At 36.0% G+C, this 15112-nt stretch overlaps 1 protein-coding gene across 2 annotated transcripts; it reads right to left on the bottom strand.

The window, feature by feature from the left end:
* Positions 1-3399: 3399 nt before the first annotated feature.
* On the bottom strand, positions 3400-14743 carry LOC121388269 (anamorsin homolog). 2 transcript variants are annotated; one of them, XM_041519543.1, is made up of 7 exons: positions 14692-14743; positions 11532-11686; positions 10516-10742; positions 8981-9134; positions 7775-7906; positions 6072-6193; positions 3400-3657 (listed from the first exon to the last, which is right to left on the bottom strand). In XM_041519543.1, exons 2-7 carry the CDS (start codon positions 11683-11685, stop codon positions 3544-3546), a joined length of 903 nt encoding a protein of 300 aa, XP_041375477.1. In that variant the 5' UTR covers position 11686; positions 14692-14743; the 3' UTR covers positions 3400-3543. The 2 variants fall into 2 exon arrangements, with proteins under 2 accessions (XP_041375477.1, XP_041375476.1); XM_041519542.1 differs by having other exon boundaries at positions 14637-14711.
* Between the last annotated feature and the right edge of the window lie 369 nt (positions 14744-15112).

Genomic DNA, 15112 nt, shown 5'->3' with positions numbered 1-15112 from the left:
GGTTGACAGGTCTGAACTTACCCATGATATCCATGTCATAAACCCATGTGATAATTTTAGTGTATTAACCCGGTTAATAATGGTATGCAAATTTGCAAGGTCTCTAGGTAATGTATTGCTGTGGATGGGTTATTTGCATACAAACCAACAAGACCCGTGTACCTGAGCGTAACGTTTTCAAAGATTTAGTTAAAATGCGCCACATCAAACTAATTTGTGCTAAACTTGATGACATATTACCGATGGCCTCAACTTTAGTACTGTGATTTAGTAACAACTGAATTAAAATGTTATTTTAGGAGTGTTATAGGATAAATAGAATTTGCTACTCGTGTTTTTTAATATGTAAAATATCAACCTCGTCTATCGTTAATACCGATTAATATAGACTGCGTTGATATTTTCCATATTAAAAAATACTCGTGACAAATCCTCTATGTATTTTGCTTATCAATTGATATAATGTAATCTAACCTTGCATGCAAGTACAATTTGGGATGGCAGTGTCACAGATATCATTAATACGTCATTGCAACATGAATCTTGCCAGTCATGCAAGTTGTTTCGGATGATACAAAAGTGGAATAGAAGACTTGTACATTAAATAAATATTTTATTCCAAACATTTCCATATGCAGCATACAATTACTTTGGTACTGTCGCTCCAAAAGTAACCTAGTGTAACATTTCACAGAAAAAACATACATGTCTATTAAATATTTATATTTTCATTCATCCATGAAAACATACATGTAAAAGAAAAAGAGGAGAGTTATTTATCATTCTGTTTCAATATAGGTTTAAATTTTTATTACCCCCCCCCCCCCATTTTTTTTTGGCTAGCTGGATCAAATTATCATTTGTTGTATTGCCTATCTATAGTCATCCTACAAAAATGTTGGGGGTTTTGTAAATAATTTGACATAAGAAGAAAGTAAAAGTGTTTTGGAATAACAACGCACCCCCCCACATTTGTGTGTGCAATTTAGAAAACAATTGGCTCAGAAAAAAGTAACCTGTAGTGAATTACATAGTATGAAAAAAGGTGTTCTCTGTGGGAAGGACTATAGATCTCTAGCAGTTCTAGCCAGACCCATTTGTATATTTTTTCTGTGACAATATTAACTGGCATGTTAAATTAGAACAAAGATCAAAATTATTTGCATATCCTGTGATGTACTGAAAATTTCAAGGATGCGATTTTTCAGCTTTTTATCTTATTTCAGCTTTTTATTGTGGGTGTAAAATGATTTTGACAAAGCAAATTGATTTTATCTGAAATGTTGTTCAGTACAGAGGTTTTACCTTTTAAAATATTATTTTGGCTTTTATTTTTAAATGGATATCGCATCCCTGAAATTATAAATGTATGTTAAAATCCAAGGAAGTCCTCACCTAAAAATAAACAAGTGACTACTATTAGTATTATAAAAACACAATTGCACGATATCGGAAAGTTGGAATCCTTGTGAATTACAATCTCTTTCTGGACCATTTCAGTCACTTGTTCACAAAATATTACAAACATAAACGGGCACATTTACTGACAAAACATTAACTGGAATTGTGTTTAGTAATTCATAGTTACCACCATCAAATGTTAATTGCCAAAAGCGATATAAAGTTCATACATATATCTCCAATTCATATACTAGTAGATAGATTATTGCGAGAGTGCCATACAAATTTATGGAACAAGTTTTGTAATTATTTTATTCCCCTGAAAGAAAGAGAGAGAGAAAACAATTTCCAAACAATTTCCATAAATTTTGTTGGGCACTTACACAAATGAGAAAATCTATTTATTATCGAAAACTGGTTTATAAACATGATTATTACACACCAAATACACAACATGCCTAATCAAGCGACATTGTGAAAGCACCCATTTGGGACACTTTATCATGATAATGATTGTGCAAGTTAGTGTTGTTAATACTATCATAGCTAGTTAACACTTAGTCATATAGATATCTGAAACTGGAATGAACTAGTTATGAAATAGAAACCTCCCCAAAACCCAACATATTTGTTGATTTAAATATAATCTACTGTGAAGTAGTACAATGTAAATGTTATGCTATCAGCATATGATCCATGGAGTAATGGTTGTTCTTTGGAAATTATTGTTTCTTTATTTTGTAAAGCTCTTGAGCAAATTAAAATAGCAATACTGAAATGAGTTTCCAATTTGGCAACATGCATGTATCAGACACACTTGGGACCAAGTAAAACGTTCGGTTTTAAGAGGTATCCAGTTTACAGAGGTTCTCTTCTGCACATATATTTAAAAAGAGACTACGAAAAAACATCCGATTTTGAGTGAATTCCAGTTTACAGAGGGTCCAGTTTTGAGAGGTTTCACTGTATATCAATAGTTCAAAACTATTTTATTTACAAAACATTAGCTACCAATAATTTACAAAACATTAGCTACCAATAATTTTACAAAACATTAGCTACCAATAATTTTACTAGTTAACAAAAGTTATGAAATGAAAAAGTTTTAAATTAACAACAAATGTGTGGCTTTTCTACCGTAGATTTAACAATTAGCAAGAAATAGTGGGCCGAATTTACAAAGCCTGTTTATGTCTTACACGCATGTAACTACATTCATTTACAATACTTAAACACCTGTCTTACATGTAGGTAACTACATTCATTTACAATACTTAAACACCTGTCTTACACGCATGTAACTACATTCATTTACAATACTTAAACACCTGTCTTACATGTATGTAACTACATTCACTTACAATACTTAAACACCTGTTTATGTCTTACACGTATGTAACTACATACATTTACAATGCTTAAACACATGTTTATGTCTTACACGCATCATCGGCATGTAACTACATTCATTTACAATGCTTAAACACCTGCATTTAAAAAAAACCAACAGGTTTTGTAAATTCGTGCCAAAATGTTAGATGTATGCTCAGAGTAGTGCAGTGTTGAACAGGAGTTGAGACAAATGTGGCAAGAACACCCCCCCCCCCCCCCAAAACAGACCGACTACAGGCTCACATTCACAGCTCTATTCATACAATGGATTTGTAGGTTTATTGCTCACATCATTACTGGAGTGTTCTCAATCTCGCTTCTCCGCCATTCAACCCTTCTTCCCGACGCCATATAACCGTAAATAAAATGTGTTGAATGTGTCGTTAAATAAAACATCTCCATTTCAACCCTTCTTCCTATGCAAAACACTAACACAGCCACAGCTTTAACCATACAAATCTTATTTGCAATGTGACAATTTTTTAAATATAATATACTGCTACTGAGAGAATAGCAATTATGATAACAATGTTTTACTCTCTACATGTTTTGTATAACATTTCTATCTCGGGGAAACAACACAAAACATAAAACAAAAAACGGGTATCCAGAAAAATACATGTATATAATTTCACAGTGGTCACTTTGCACTACATTACTCCAGTCCAGACTGAATGATGTTTTAACATTCCTTCTGCTCCAACTCGAGCCCTGAACCCATGTTCAGGTAATGTCTCTTCACTGATTCAGTTATGCATCCGCCTTCAGTTGACTCTGAGGAAGCAAAACCTTCTCACCAGGTTTAAAAGCTGGCATGCCCAAATACGGACAGCTTGCACATCGGAAGGCATCGCCAAGGTAACACTACAAAACAGGAACAATAACAATGTTTGTATATGAAAATGTCTGTGATGAAAATGTGGGATTACCAGTAGCAGCTGTTCTAAAACTACTCACTTTCACTCTGTCTCGCCGCTGGCCTATTTCTCGTTCCAGCCAGTGCACCACGACTGGTACATCAAAGGCCGTGGTGTGTATTATCTTATTTGTGGGATGGTGCATATAAAAGAACCCTTGCTACTAATGGAAAAATGTAGCAGATTTCCTCTCTAAGACTATATATCAGAATTACCAAATGTTTGACATCCAACAGGCAATGATTAATAAATCAATGTGCTCTAGAGGTGTCATTAAACAAAATAAACTTTATCTGTCTCTCTCGGAGAAATAAACATGTTATACACCAAATATAAGGGTGGTTCTAAAATTTCTGAAGGGGGATGAGTGTGAGAGTTCTAAAAGGAGATTCATTAACAATTGAGATCTGCCAGGGTAAGTGGAAAGCTATTTCATCCTGATAATTTAATAATATATTTGTGGAAAAACGTTCCTGTAAATGTATTGCACAAGATGTACACTCATGTCACCTTAATCTGCACGGCACAAAAGCCTACGCACGTTAATGACGTTACATTACTTCTTGAAACAAGTGTCGGGGTATGTTTGTAAACAAACAAACAACGTTAATTTAATTCACAAAACCGTTGTTAAAACAACACATCTTGATTGTGAATATATGTATAAAACTGGTCGATAACACTTTTATTGAAAAAACCCTCTGAATTAATGCACTAAAAGTATACTTTTGCCAGCCTCGATCAACGTGTTTTTCTATCACCTGTCAACATGTATCTGACAACGTTGTAATGATCAACCTTGCATATCAACTTACATAAATTTACATAGAAGCTTCAATACATAACTTACTGTAATTTATGAATCCATAAATGAAATTAATGTCTTATTTTATCTGTTGACGTAAACATCCAAGCATACTTTGAATTTCCCTCCGAGTGACACAATGCAAAATGGCTGCACACACTTTGAAGATTGCACTTACAGCATGGCCTATTTTAGCTATAGTCTGTTTCAAAATTATCATTGATTGTCCTATATGTCTAACAAACACTATTTGTGCTCATTTACAGTTAATAACAAGACAAGTTTTGTTGAATAATGATCAAATATTTTTAAATTGGCTTTTTTTATACTGTCATTTTGTGTTGTCCAAACTAAGGAGCATGGAACACCATTTATATTTATCTCATTTGCACAATCTAAATGTTTCTAAAACAGACTATACCAGGAAGTGTTTGTTATTTAGAACTTATAAAAGTCGGATCCATTGTATGTTGCTGTTTTATGTAAACAGAAGTGGTTGTTTTAATGTTTTCTGTGCAGACTTGTGTGCTGTCATGCAGGCCAGTAAATGCAGGGGGTCCCACTAAAAAGGCGCTCATTACTCGAGTTTAAAAAACATTAAAATTAAAATAACTTTAGCTGTAACACGTTTATTGTTCCATTGTACTGTGGAGGTGAAACAAATATGTTTAAAGAAATATTTTAACTTTAAAATAAAACACAAATGCTTAGGTGTGCAGACTTAGGTGCCACCAGTGTATATTAATGAGAATTAAGCAACCCCTACAATTGCCCACAGCAATCGGCAATACCGTGGAGATTGCGTTGGAGTTTTTAATTCTCAACGGCACTTTTTTGCCTTGAACTAGAACTATATTCAGTTTTTTTTTTTCAATGGCATGTTTTTTGGTCGTGGACATTTTCTTAATTGCAGGGGTTATAAAAGAAAAATTAAGTTGTTCTCAAGAAATTTATTTATGGCCATTCGTTAATCTCAATGTTGACACGTAATACAGAAACAATAATTTCAGATGTGTGATGGTTTAAAAAGGACCCATCAATCGAAGGGGAGGAACGACATGTTTTATTTAACGACGCACTCAACACATTTTATTTACAATTATTTAGCATAAGACATATTGTTAAGGACCACACAGATATTGAGAGAGGAAAACCGCAATTGTCACTTCATGGGCTAATCTTTTCGATTAGCAGCAAGGGATCTTTTATATGCACCATCCCACAGACAGGTTAGTATATACCACGGCCTTTGATATACCAATCGTGGTGCACTGGCTGGAACGAGAAATAGCCCAATGGGCCCACCAACGGGGATCGATCCCAGGCTGACCACGCATTGAGCGGGTGCTTTACCACTGGGCTGTGTCAAGCCCCTTCGAAGGGTAGGAGACTGGACTCAATAGATAGGTGTACGGCCACTATACACTGACCACTCTCATCAACAACAAACCACTAGCCCAGACAGACAGTTCAGATAGCTGCGATATGTGCCCAGGACAGCGTGCTTGAACCTTAATTGGATATAAGCATGACAATGAGATGGAAATGTTACTCACACTACCACACGACGACTCAACAGTTTTCTTTTTGGGCGCAGCGTTAGATTCCAGCTCCTCCGCAAGTCCACATGAGCAATTCTTACACGCTTTCTTCTTCTTGGCATTTCCACCACAGTCAGCTGTTCAAGCACAGAAAGATTCCAATATATCAATATTCTGTACAATATACACTCATGTCACCTTAGTCTGCGCGGCACAAAAGTCTGCGCACGTTAATGACGTTACATTACGTCTCGAAACAAGTGTCGGGGTATGTTTGTAAACAAACAAACAACGTTAATTTAAGTCACAAAACCGTTGTTAAAACAACACATCTTGATTGTGAATATATGTATAAAACTGGTCGATAACACTTTTATTGAAAAAAACTCTGAATTAATGCACTAAAAGTATACTGTTGCCAGCCTCGATCAACGTGTTTTTCTATCACCTGTCAACACGTGTCTGTCAATGTTGTAATGATCAACCTTGCATATCAACTTACATAAATTTACATAGAAGCTTCAATACATACCTTATTGTAATTTATGAATCCATAAATCAAATGAATGTCTTATTTAATCTGTTAACGTAAACATCCAAGCATACTTTGAATTTCCCTCCGAGTGACACAATGCAAAATGGCTGCACACAGACGTTGAAGATTGCACTGACAGCATGGCCTATTTTAGCTATAGTCTGTTTCAAAATTATCATTGATTGTCCTATATGTCTAACGAACACTATTTGTGCTCATTTACACAGTTAATAATAGAAATTTTTGGTGAATAATGATCAAATATTTTTACATTGGCTTTTTTTAATATTGTCATTTTGTGTTGTCCAAACTAAGGAGCATGGAACACCATTTATATTTATCTCATTTGCACAATCTAAATGTTTCTGAAACAGACTATAACAGGAAGTGTTTGTTATTTAGAACTTGTAAAAAGTCGGATCCATTGTTTGTTGCTGTTTTATGTAAACATTAGCGACAGAAGTGGTTGTTTTGATGTTTGCTGCGCAGACTTATGTGCCGTCATGCAGGCCAGTAAATGCAGGGGGGTCCCACTAAAAATGCGCTCATTACTTGAGTTTAAAAAACATTAAAATTAAAATAACTTTAGTTGTAACACGTTTATTGTTCCATTGTACTGTGGCAGTGAAATAAATATTTTTAAAGAAATATTTTAACTTTAAAATATAACACAAATGCTTAGGTGCGCAGACTTAGGTGCCACCAGTGTACTATAAAGCATGAGTCACTTTTCTACAAGCACTATAGCAAAATAATACAAAGCATGAGTCACCTTTCTGCACGCACTATAACAATATGCTACAAAGCATGAGTCGCCTTTCTACACGCACTGTAACAATATACTACAACGCATGAGTCACTTTTCTTCACACACTATACAGGGTTCTTACACTTCAAAAAACATAAAATTCCAGGACATTTCTAAAAAAAAATCCAGAACATCAATGATTTTTTTTATAACAAATTGTTGTTTGAATTTAGACAGGTTAATAGAAGAACAAAAGAAAAAAACAAATAATCCACCAATATTTTGGCCTAAATTTCCAGGACACAATAACATTTAATACTTTTTCCAGGACATTCCAGGCCTGGATTTTAAAATTGCAAACTTCAAGGACATTCCAGGATTTCCAGAAATTGTAAGAAACCTGACTATACAAATATACTAGAAAGCATGAGTCACCTTTTAGTGACTCTGGGTCTGGTTTCTTCAGATCGGTCTCGTCCAACAGATCGTCCGAGTTCATCAGCTCAATATCGTCGTCCAGCATCTCGTTTGCTGAGATTGTCCACGCCTGACTCACTTTGTCATTATCTACAAAAAGTATACACAAATTCATCTTTTTATATGACAATTGCATCTCGATGGCTGACTCAAATGTTCACAGTTAGCATTACATATTATGTCTTTGTGTATTCGTTCAACTAGTAATGAACACGAATGCAACTACAATACAGATCGCTGTTCAGTACAGTAGACCTCCAGGCATGTGATTTGGTATTCTTAAAAAAAGCTGAAAATGTTCTATCTTGCCAAAAGCACGAAAACGAGTGTCAATAAATGAATGTTTAATGACACCCCAGCACGAAAAATACATCACATCGGCTACTGGGTGTCAAACTATGGTAATGCAAACAAATAAAGTGATGATCAACATCAATATAAAAATTCTAAATTTAAATAAAAACAGTGTAAAGAACTGTGCAAAAATACAAATGTCACAAATAGATACTGACTTTTACTCAAAATTTCAATTATATCTAAAAAAAACCAAGGGGATTTGTGCTGATTGGCCATTCTCAAAGAGAATATTACACCCCTGCACCACGGTGAGGTCACAGCACGCGCAGGAGCCAAAGGCAGTGATTTCTTTGACTGGTCATCAGTCTTAAATCGCAGTACACTGTCTACAGGTAAGCGAACAGCCATTAAGAAAATGGTTTAGTGGAAGTGCAATAATAAAAAAAAAACCCTGAAAATAAAGGGAAATCGGATTTTTTTTTAATGAAAACATTTGCATGGATTTATTTTATGATTTAAAAAAAAAAAAAAAAGTGGAATTCCACTAAAAAGCGGAAGAATAACATGCCTGGACCTCAGATTAATCTGACAGAGGTGCATGTTAAAAGTTTGTGTCATTAAAGCACACTGATTAATCATTTGGTAATTATGACACAGAGGAAACCCGCTACATTTTTCCTAATGCAGCAAGGGATCTTTTATATGCACTTTCACACAGACAGGGAAAGCACATACCACGGCTTTTGACCAGTTGTGATGCACTGGTTGGAACGCAAAAAAAAAACAATCAGTTGAATGGACGTAGCTAAATCCCACCCCTGAGGTGCATGTGTGCACACCATCAAAATAGTAAGTGTAAATTTGTACCGTTCACGTTGGTTGCCACTGATAGCTTAAGCTGAGCTGTGGAGCCAATTTCATAGCTTGGTTTGTGAGCTAGGACTTGTACCAGCTGAAAACCGTTCTCCGTCGATGTTTGTAGCTTACTCTTCTCATCGTCACTCAGTGGAACCAGGGACGGCTGAAACAGAAAACAAGAGGCCTATCAGTCTATAGGAAGGAAGGAAATGTTTTATTTGACGATGCACTCAACACATTTTATTTACAGTTATATGGCGTCAGACATATGGTTAAGGACCACACAGATATTCAGAGGAAACCTGCTGTCGCCACTTCATGGGTTGCTTTTTTCGATTAGCAGCAATGGATCGTTTATATCCACCATCCCACAAACAGGGTTGTACATACCACGACCTTTGTTACACCAGTTGTGGTGCACTGGCTGGAAAGAGAAATAGCCCAATGGGTCCACCGATGGGGATCGATCCTAGACCGACCGTGCATCAAGCGAGCGCTTTACCACTGGGCTACATCCCACCCCCTATCAGTCTACAGAGCTCCACTATTTAATTTGAAAATAAATTTTTTTAATGTTTTAATACAAATTCAAAAATTCAGTATTTCTGAAATATCTCTCAATTAGTCAATGAAGAGTGCCCAAAAGAACTATTGTACCAAGTTTCAGAACAATCCAACAGTTTGTTTTGTTTAACGACACCACTAGAGCACATTGATTTATTAATCATCGGCTATTGGACGTCAAACATTTGATAATTTTGACATATAGAGAGGAAACGCGCAACATTTTTTCCATTAGTAGCAAGGGATCTTTTATATGCACCATCCCATAGACAGATTAGCACATATCATGGCCTTTGATATACCCAGGGCTTCTAGATTATGGTAGCCCCACTCCCATGGCTGGTGATATTCAATGTTGGGCTAGTAAATAACTACTATTGCCATGCCCGATGGCTAGTGTATTGTTTTGGGTCAAATGTTGCAGTTAAGTCTATGTTGTAAATATAAATATCCTGCCCACACCAAACCCTCCATGTCAGTGTTTTAAGCTCTGTCTCCCTCTTTAGGTGACATATTTGATTATTACTAGTATTTAGTAAAATTGTGTAAAAGTAAAAGTGAATTTTTAATCGTGACTAGTAAATTTTTAAAATCACTAATCCCATGGCTAGTGGATTTTATAAAAATTCTAGAAGCCCTGTATACCAGTCGTCGTGGTGCACTAGCTGGAAAGAGAAATAGCCCATTGAGCCCAATGGACCCACCGACAGGGATCGATCCCAAACCGACCGCACATCAAGCAGATAAGATAAAGAGAAGATAAAACTGTTAATAAAAAAATTTACGTCAACTTTCTACGTAAAAAATTTTAATTTAATTTTTTGTTTAATTCATTCTTTGTGTAACTCTGTCGTAGAAAAAACAAAAATTGTTTTGGTTAATGACACAATTAGAGCACATTGATTTATTAATGATCAGATACTGGATGTCAATCACATACCTGACACTTGTTTAGTTAAGCTGAAATCGAGAAAGCTCACCTGAGAAACGTCTATGAACCCGGACAGCTTCAGTATCGACACAAGCTCTTCTTTTGTCTTCAGATGGCCGTCACCCACCGACGTTTCGGCGATAGGCTGACGAAGGTAAACCATCCCACCTGGATGCAGAAGTCGGCAGATTTCCTCTAGCAGGTCATTATCATGACTAACGGAAGCCGGCACAAAACCAGACAACACAGCATCGAAACTCGATTCAGGATGACTTGCTTCAAGTACAAAGCAAAAAAACACACATGTACATGTATATTTTCTACACTACTTGTTTATTGAAAATATTACATACATGTACCTGAAGTTACAAAACTTCTTAATTCATCAACCAGAAACACCTAGAGTGTAGAGACATGGATATTCGAAACAAGAAAAGGTATTTAACATGTACTCGTAATTGTTATCATAGAAGCGAAAACAGAAAACTCTAAGCTCAAAGTAAAAAATTGTATGTCATTTTTAAATGTAGCACCATTTTTACAGTTTGGCCAAAGAAACTTAAATATGGCTACAGATTTACTGATTAAATTTAAGAAATTGGTATAAAAAAAAATTGGTGGTTGGGGGGGGGGGGGGGGGGGGGGGGGGCGGCAAGTTTAAATCTTGTATCATGTATGTCTCGATATTATCTTTATTGGATGCATACATACAGAAATTTAAGTTTGAAAGACCCTAGAAAGTTCAAGTTTTTTTTGTTTAACAACACCACTAAAGCACATTGATTCATTAATCATCAGCTATTGGATATCAAACATATCATAACAAACTTTTGACAGTCTTAGAGATGAAACCTGCTACATTTTTCCCATTAGTAGCAAGGGATCTATTTTATGCACCATCCTACAGACATGATAGCACATATACCATAACCTTTGATATACCAGTCATGGTGTACTGATTGGAATAAGAAATAGCCCAATGGGCCAACCAACGAGGATTGACCCTAGACCCGACCACACATCAGGCTAACGCTTTACCACTAGAAAGATCCTAGAAAGACTTACATTGTTTGAGTCTCTCCAAATGCTCCACCTGCACTTTCCCTGCAGGGCTAACCTGCTGAGACAGGGAGCTGACCACCTCCTCTATGTTGCTAGACTCTGCCCCTCCCCACAGCAGCAACACCGCCTGTCCTGGTCGCAGTTCCAGAGTGTCCATCCTGATAGAGAACAGTAATACAATGTGAGCAAAAAGTGTACTTTGTTTAACGACACTACTAGAGCACACTGATTTATTAATCAACGCCTAATGGATGTCAAGCATCTGGTTATTTTGACCAAGTCTAAGAGAGGAAACCTGCTATATTTTTCCATTTGTAGCAAGGGATCTTTTATATGCACCATCTCACAGACAGGATAGCACGTATACCATGGCCTTTGATATACCAGTCATGGTACACTGGTTGGAACAAGAAATAGCACAATGAGCCTACTGACGGGTTCGATCCTAGACCACAGAGCGCTTTAACACTGGGTTACATCCCGCCCCACAATGTGAGCAACGCTAAGACCTACATGTCGGGCCTCAAATTTGGCAAATTAGAGGGCAAGGCAGAAAACGACCCTTAAGAAAAGACAAAACGGCCAAAATGAAAATGACATAACAGCCTGGCCCTATATATATATATATATATATATATATATATATATATATATATATATATATATATATATACGTGTATATATATGTCATTTTCATTTTGGCCATTTTGTCTTTTCTTAAGGGTCGTTTTCTGCCTTACATGAGCAGCTGTTAGATACCAATGATTTTACAACAAGTTGTTTTAAAATGTATCTAACGAGCGAAAGCTGTGTGTAAGAAAAGAACATCATTCGTTGTTTTTGATAATACATATCCAATTACAAACGTTTTTCCATGCCCACATCCATTAGGTTCAGGTATATCCACCCCGAGTCCGGTCTCTGGTATGACCAGTGGCCTGACCCAGGGTAGTTAAAATTATGGGGTAAATTGTTATTATTTATTTCAAATGGGGGGATTTTGAATTTTAAGTTGTTCACCGTTACAGGCAAAATGTTTTTATAATGAGCTGTTTTGTGTGTATGTTTATTTATTTAATTTTTGTTTTTTTGTTGGTAAATTAGTGTAATAAAATGTTATTGTGATGCAGTTTCTGTTATAAAACATTGTATAATAAATTGTTACCAGTGATACCATTGTTTTTATACATATTTTGGGACTGCCTGTGATATATTGCTTATATCGGTTAACATTATTAGTAAAGGGAATCAATTTAGTGAACATTATGGTACCCATACATTGGGCTGATAACTATTTCCTTTGGCCGTTTTGACTTACATGTTCAGGGCCGTTTCATCCTGGGGCCGTTTTGACTGCATACCTTTACTTGTATATCAACTTACACAAGTTTACACAGAAGCTTCAATACATACCTTGTTGTAAGTTATGATTCCATAAATTAAATTAATGTTTTATTTTATCTGTTAAGCAGACTTTGAATTTCCCTCGGAGTGACACAACACAACCAATATGGCTGCCCTGACTATAAAACTTACAGCATGGTCTATTTTAGCTATAGGCTGTTTCAGAGTTAATTATCTTTGATTGTCCTATATGGCTAATAAACACTATTTGTGCTCATTTACAGAGTTAATAACAGACATATTTTGTTGAATAATGATCATAAATTGTGATATTGGCTTTTTTATATTGTCATTTTGTTATCCAAACTAAGGAGCATGGAACACCATTTATATTTACCTTATTTAACTTGAAAGAAACTATAATAGGAAGTGTTTGTTGTCTAGGACTTATGAAAAGTCAGATCCATTACTTGTTTGTTTTTTCTGTGAACTGCAGCAACAGAAATGGTTGTTTTTATATTTGCTGGGCAGGCTTATAAGCACATAAATGTGCCGTCATGCAGGCCAGTAAATATAGGGGTGCCACTGAAAAAGCACTTATTACTTGAGTAAAAAAAATATATTTAATTTTTAACTTAAATCAGTAGTAACACGTTTATTATTCCATTGTACTGTGGTGGTGAAACAAATATATTTAAAGTGATGTTTTAACTTTAAAATATAACACAAAAGCTTAGGTGCACATACTTAGGTGCCTCCAGTGTAGGAGAGTAATTTATCGTAGTTGTTAACAATTTGGTTTGGACTTTAAATGCCACAATGGCGTCTGCTCATGTAAAAAAATTTAACAGTGATTATGTATCGGCGTCCAAAACAAAACCAAGACTGTATATTGTTACAGGGTTTTTTTAACGTACAATTTCAAGAAACATGTATTATTTGTTTGTTCAAATACTTTTTCATTAAATTTACATTAGAAATGACTAAAAATTGAATATACCGACAGACTGATCGGTAACTACAGGTGATCCGAAGTGATCCGGAACTGGCGCGTTAACTGTATTACTATACAATAACTGCAGGTGACATGGTTATCATCTAGTATGTGGAATCTGTGTCATTGTAATGGTTTTTTCAAGATTTCTATCTGGACAAAATTTGGGTACAATCTAACGAAAAATAAAGGTAGGAAAGCAATTTTTGATAGTTATTAACATTTTGGTTCGCACTTTAATTCAATTTCAATCCCTGATAATTGATCAAGTACATTCAACCACTTTTTAATTACTAGGTAACTAAAAAAAAGTTAAAGTTTGTTTTGTTTAACACAGAACACATTGATAAATTAGTCATAGTCTACTGAATGTCAAATAATTTATGAAGGGTAGTCATCATAGGAAACCCACTACATTTTCCCACTAGCAGCACTTAAATAAGCACTTTCCAACAGACAGGAAAGCAAACACGATGGCCTTTGAATGGCATTGACCAGTTGCCGTTGTAGTGCATTGGTTGGAATGAGAAAATACGTCTAGCTCCCGAACGGTAGAGCACTCGGGCTAAGCTGACCCAAACTGACAATTTGTTGGGGTGAACCGACATGGAAAAACTGGTTTGGGGACGAAACGTCTGGTACTCATTGATCCGACCGCACTTTCAGTAACACAATTAATTAATTTCCCTTGTTCATCAAAAAATAGTAAATATATTCCAATCACGTTCATCTCGCTACCAGTTTATTTATTACTCAAGTCTTATACTTACATTATTGTCACTTAGAATACGATGTTAAATGACGTAAATCTATACCAAAACTTACGTAGACTGGTGTTTGTCCTGGTGTAAAATTAGGGGTACCAGACGTTTCTCCCCCAAGCCAGTTCGCCCCCAGGTCTGTTCGCCCCAGTCAGTTCGCCTCAGTCAGTTCGCCTCCAAATAGGATGTCAGTTCGCCTCCAAATAGGATGTCAGTTCGCCTCCAAATAGGATGTCAGTTCGCCCCACGTGCTTAACCAGTTCGCCCCCCCCCCCCTCCCCACAAAGGTACCAGTTCGCCCCCATAAAGATAATTCCTCAGTTAGAATAACGCTCACCAGAAGAGGCCATATCGAATTGGCATTGCGGTTCAAAGCCCTCTTAGCTAAGGTGTTAGCCGAAGATGCATAACCAGCATCAAGGTTATGTAGCTGATTAACCATTGTTTCAAAATCAAATAAGGTGGAGGTTTATTTCGTTTTATTT

The sequence above is a fragment of the Gigantopelta aegis genome, chromosome 14, assembly GCF_016097555.1.
Source record: "Gigantopelta aegis isolate Gae_Host chromosome 14, Gae_host_genome, whole genome shotgun sequence".
Taxonomy (NCBI): domain Eukaryota; kingdom Metazoa; phylum Mollusca; class Gastropoda; order Neomphalida; family Peltospiridae; genus Gigantopelta; species Gigantopelta aegis.
The sequence above is the reverse complement of the archived record's forward strand: the minus strand, read 5'-3'. Positions and strand labels throughout refer to the sequence as shown.

Bases quoted from the DNA above. Each gene is read 5' to 3' on its own strand.
- LOC121388269 (XM_041519542.1), bottom strand. The intron at 10,743-11,531 runs GTAAGTCTTTCT...TTGTACTTGAAG, and splicing joins TTTGGAGAGACTCAAACAAT to CAAGTCATCCTGAATCGAGT. The intron at 6,194-7,774 runs GTGACTCATGCT...GTGCTTGAACAG, and splicing joins AGACCCAGAGTCACTAAAAG to CTGACTGTGGTGGAAATGCC.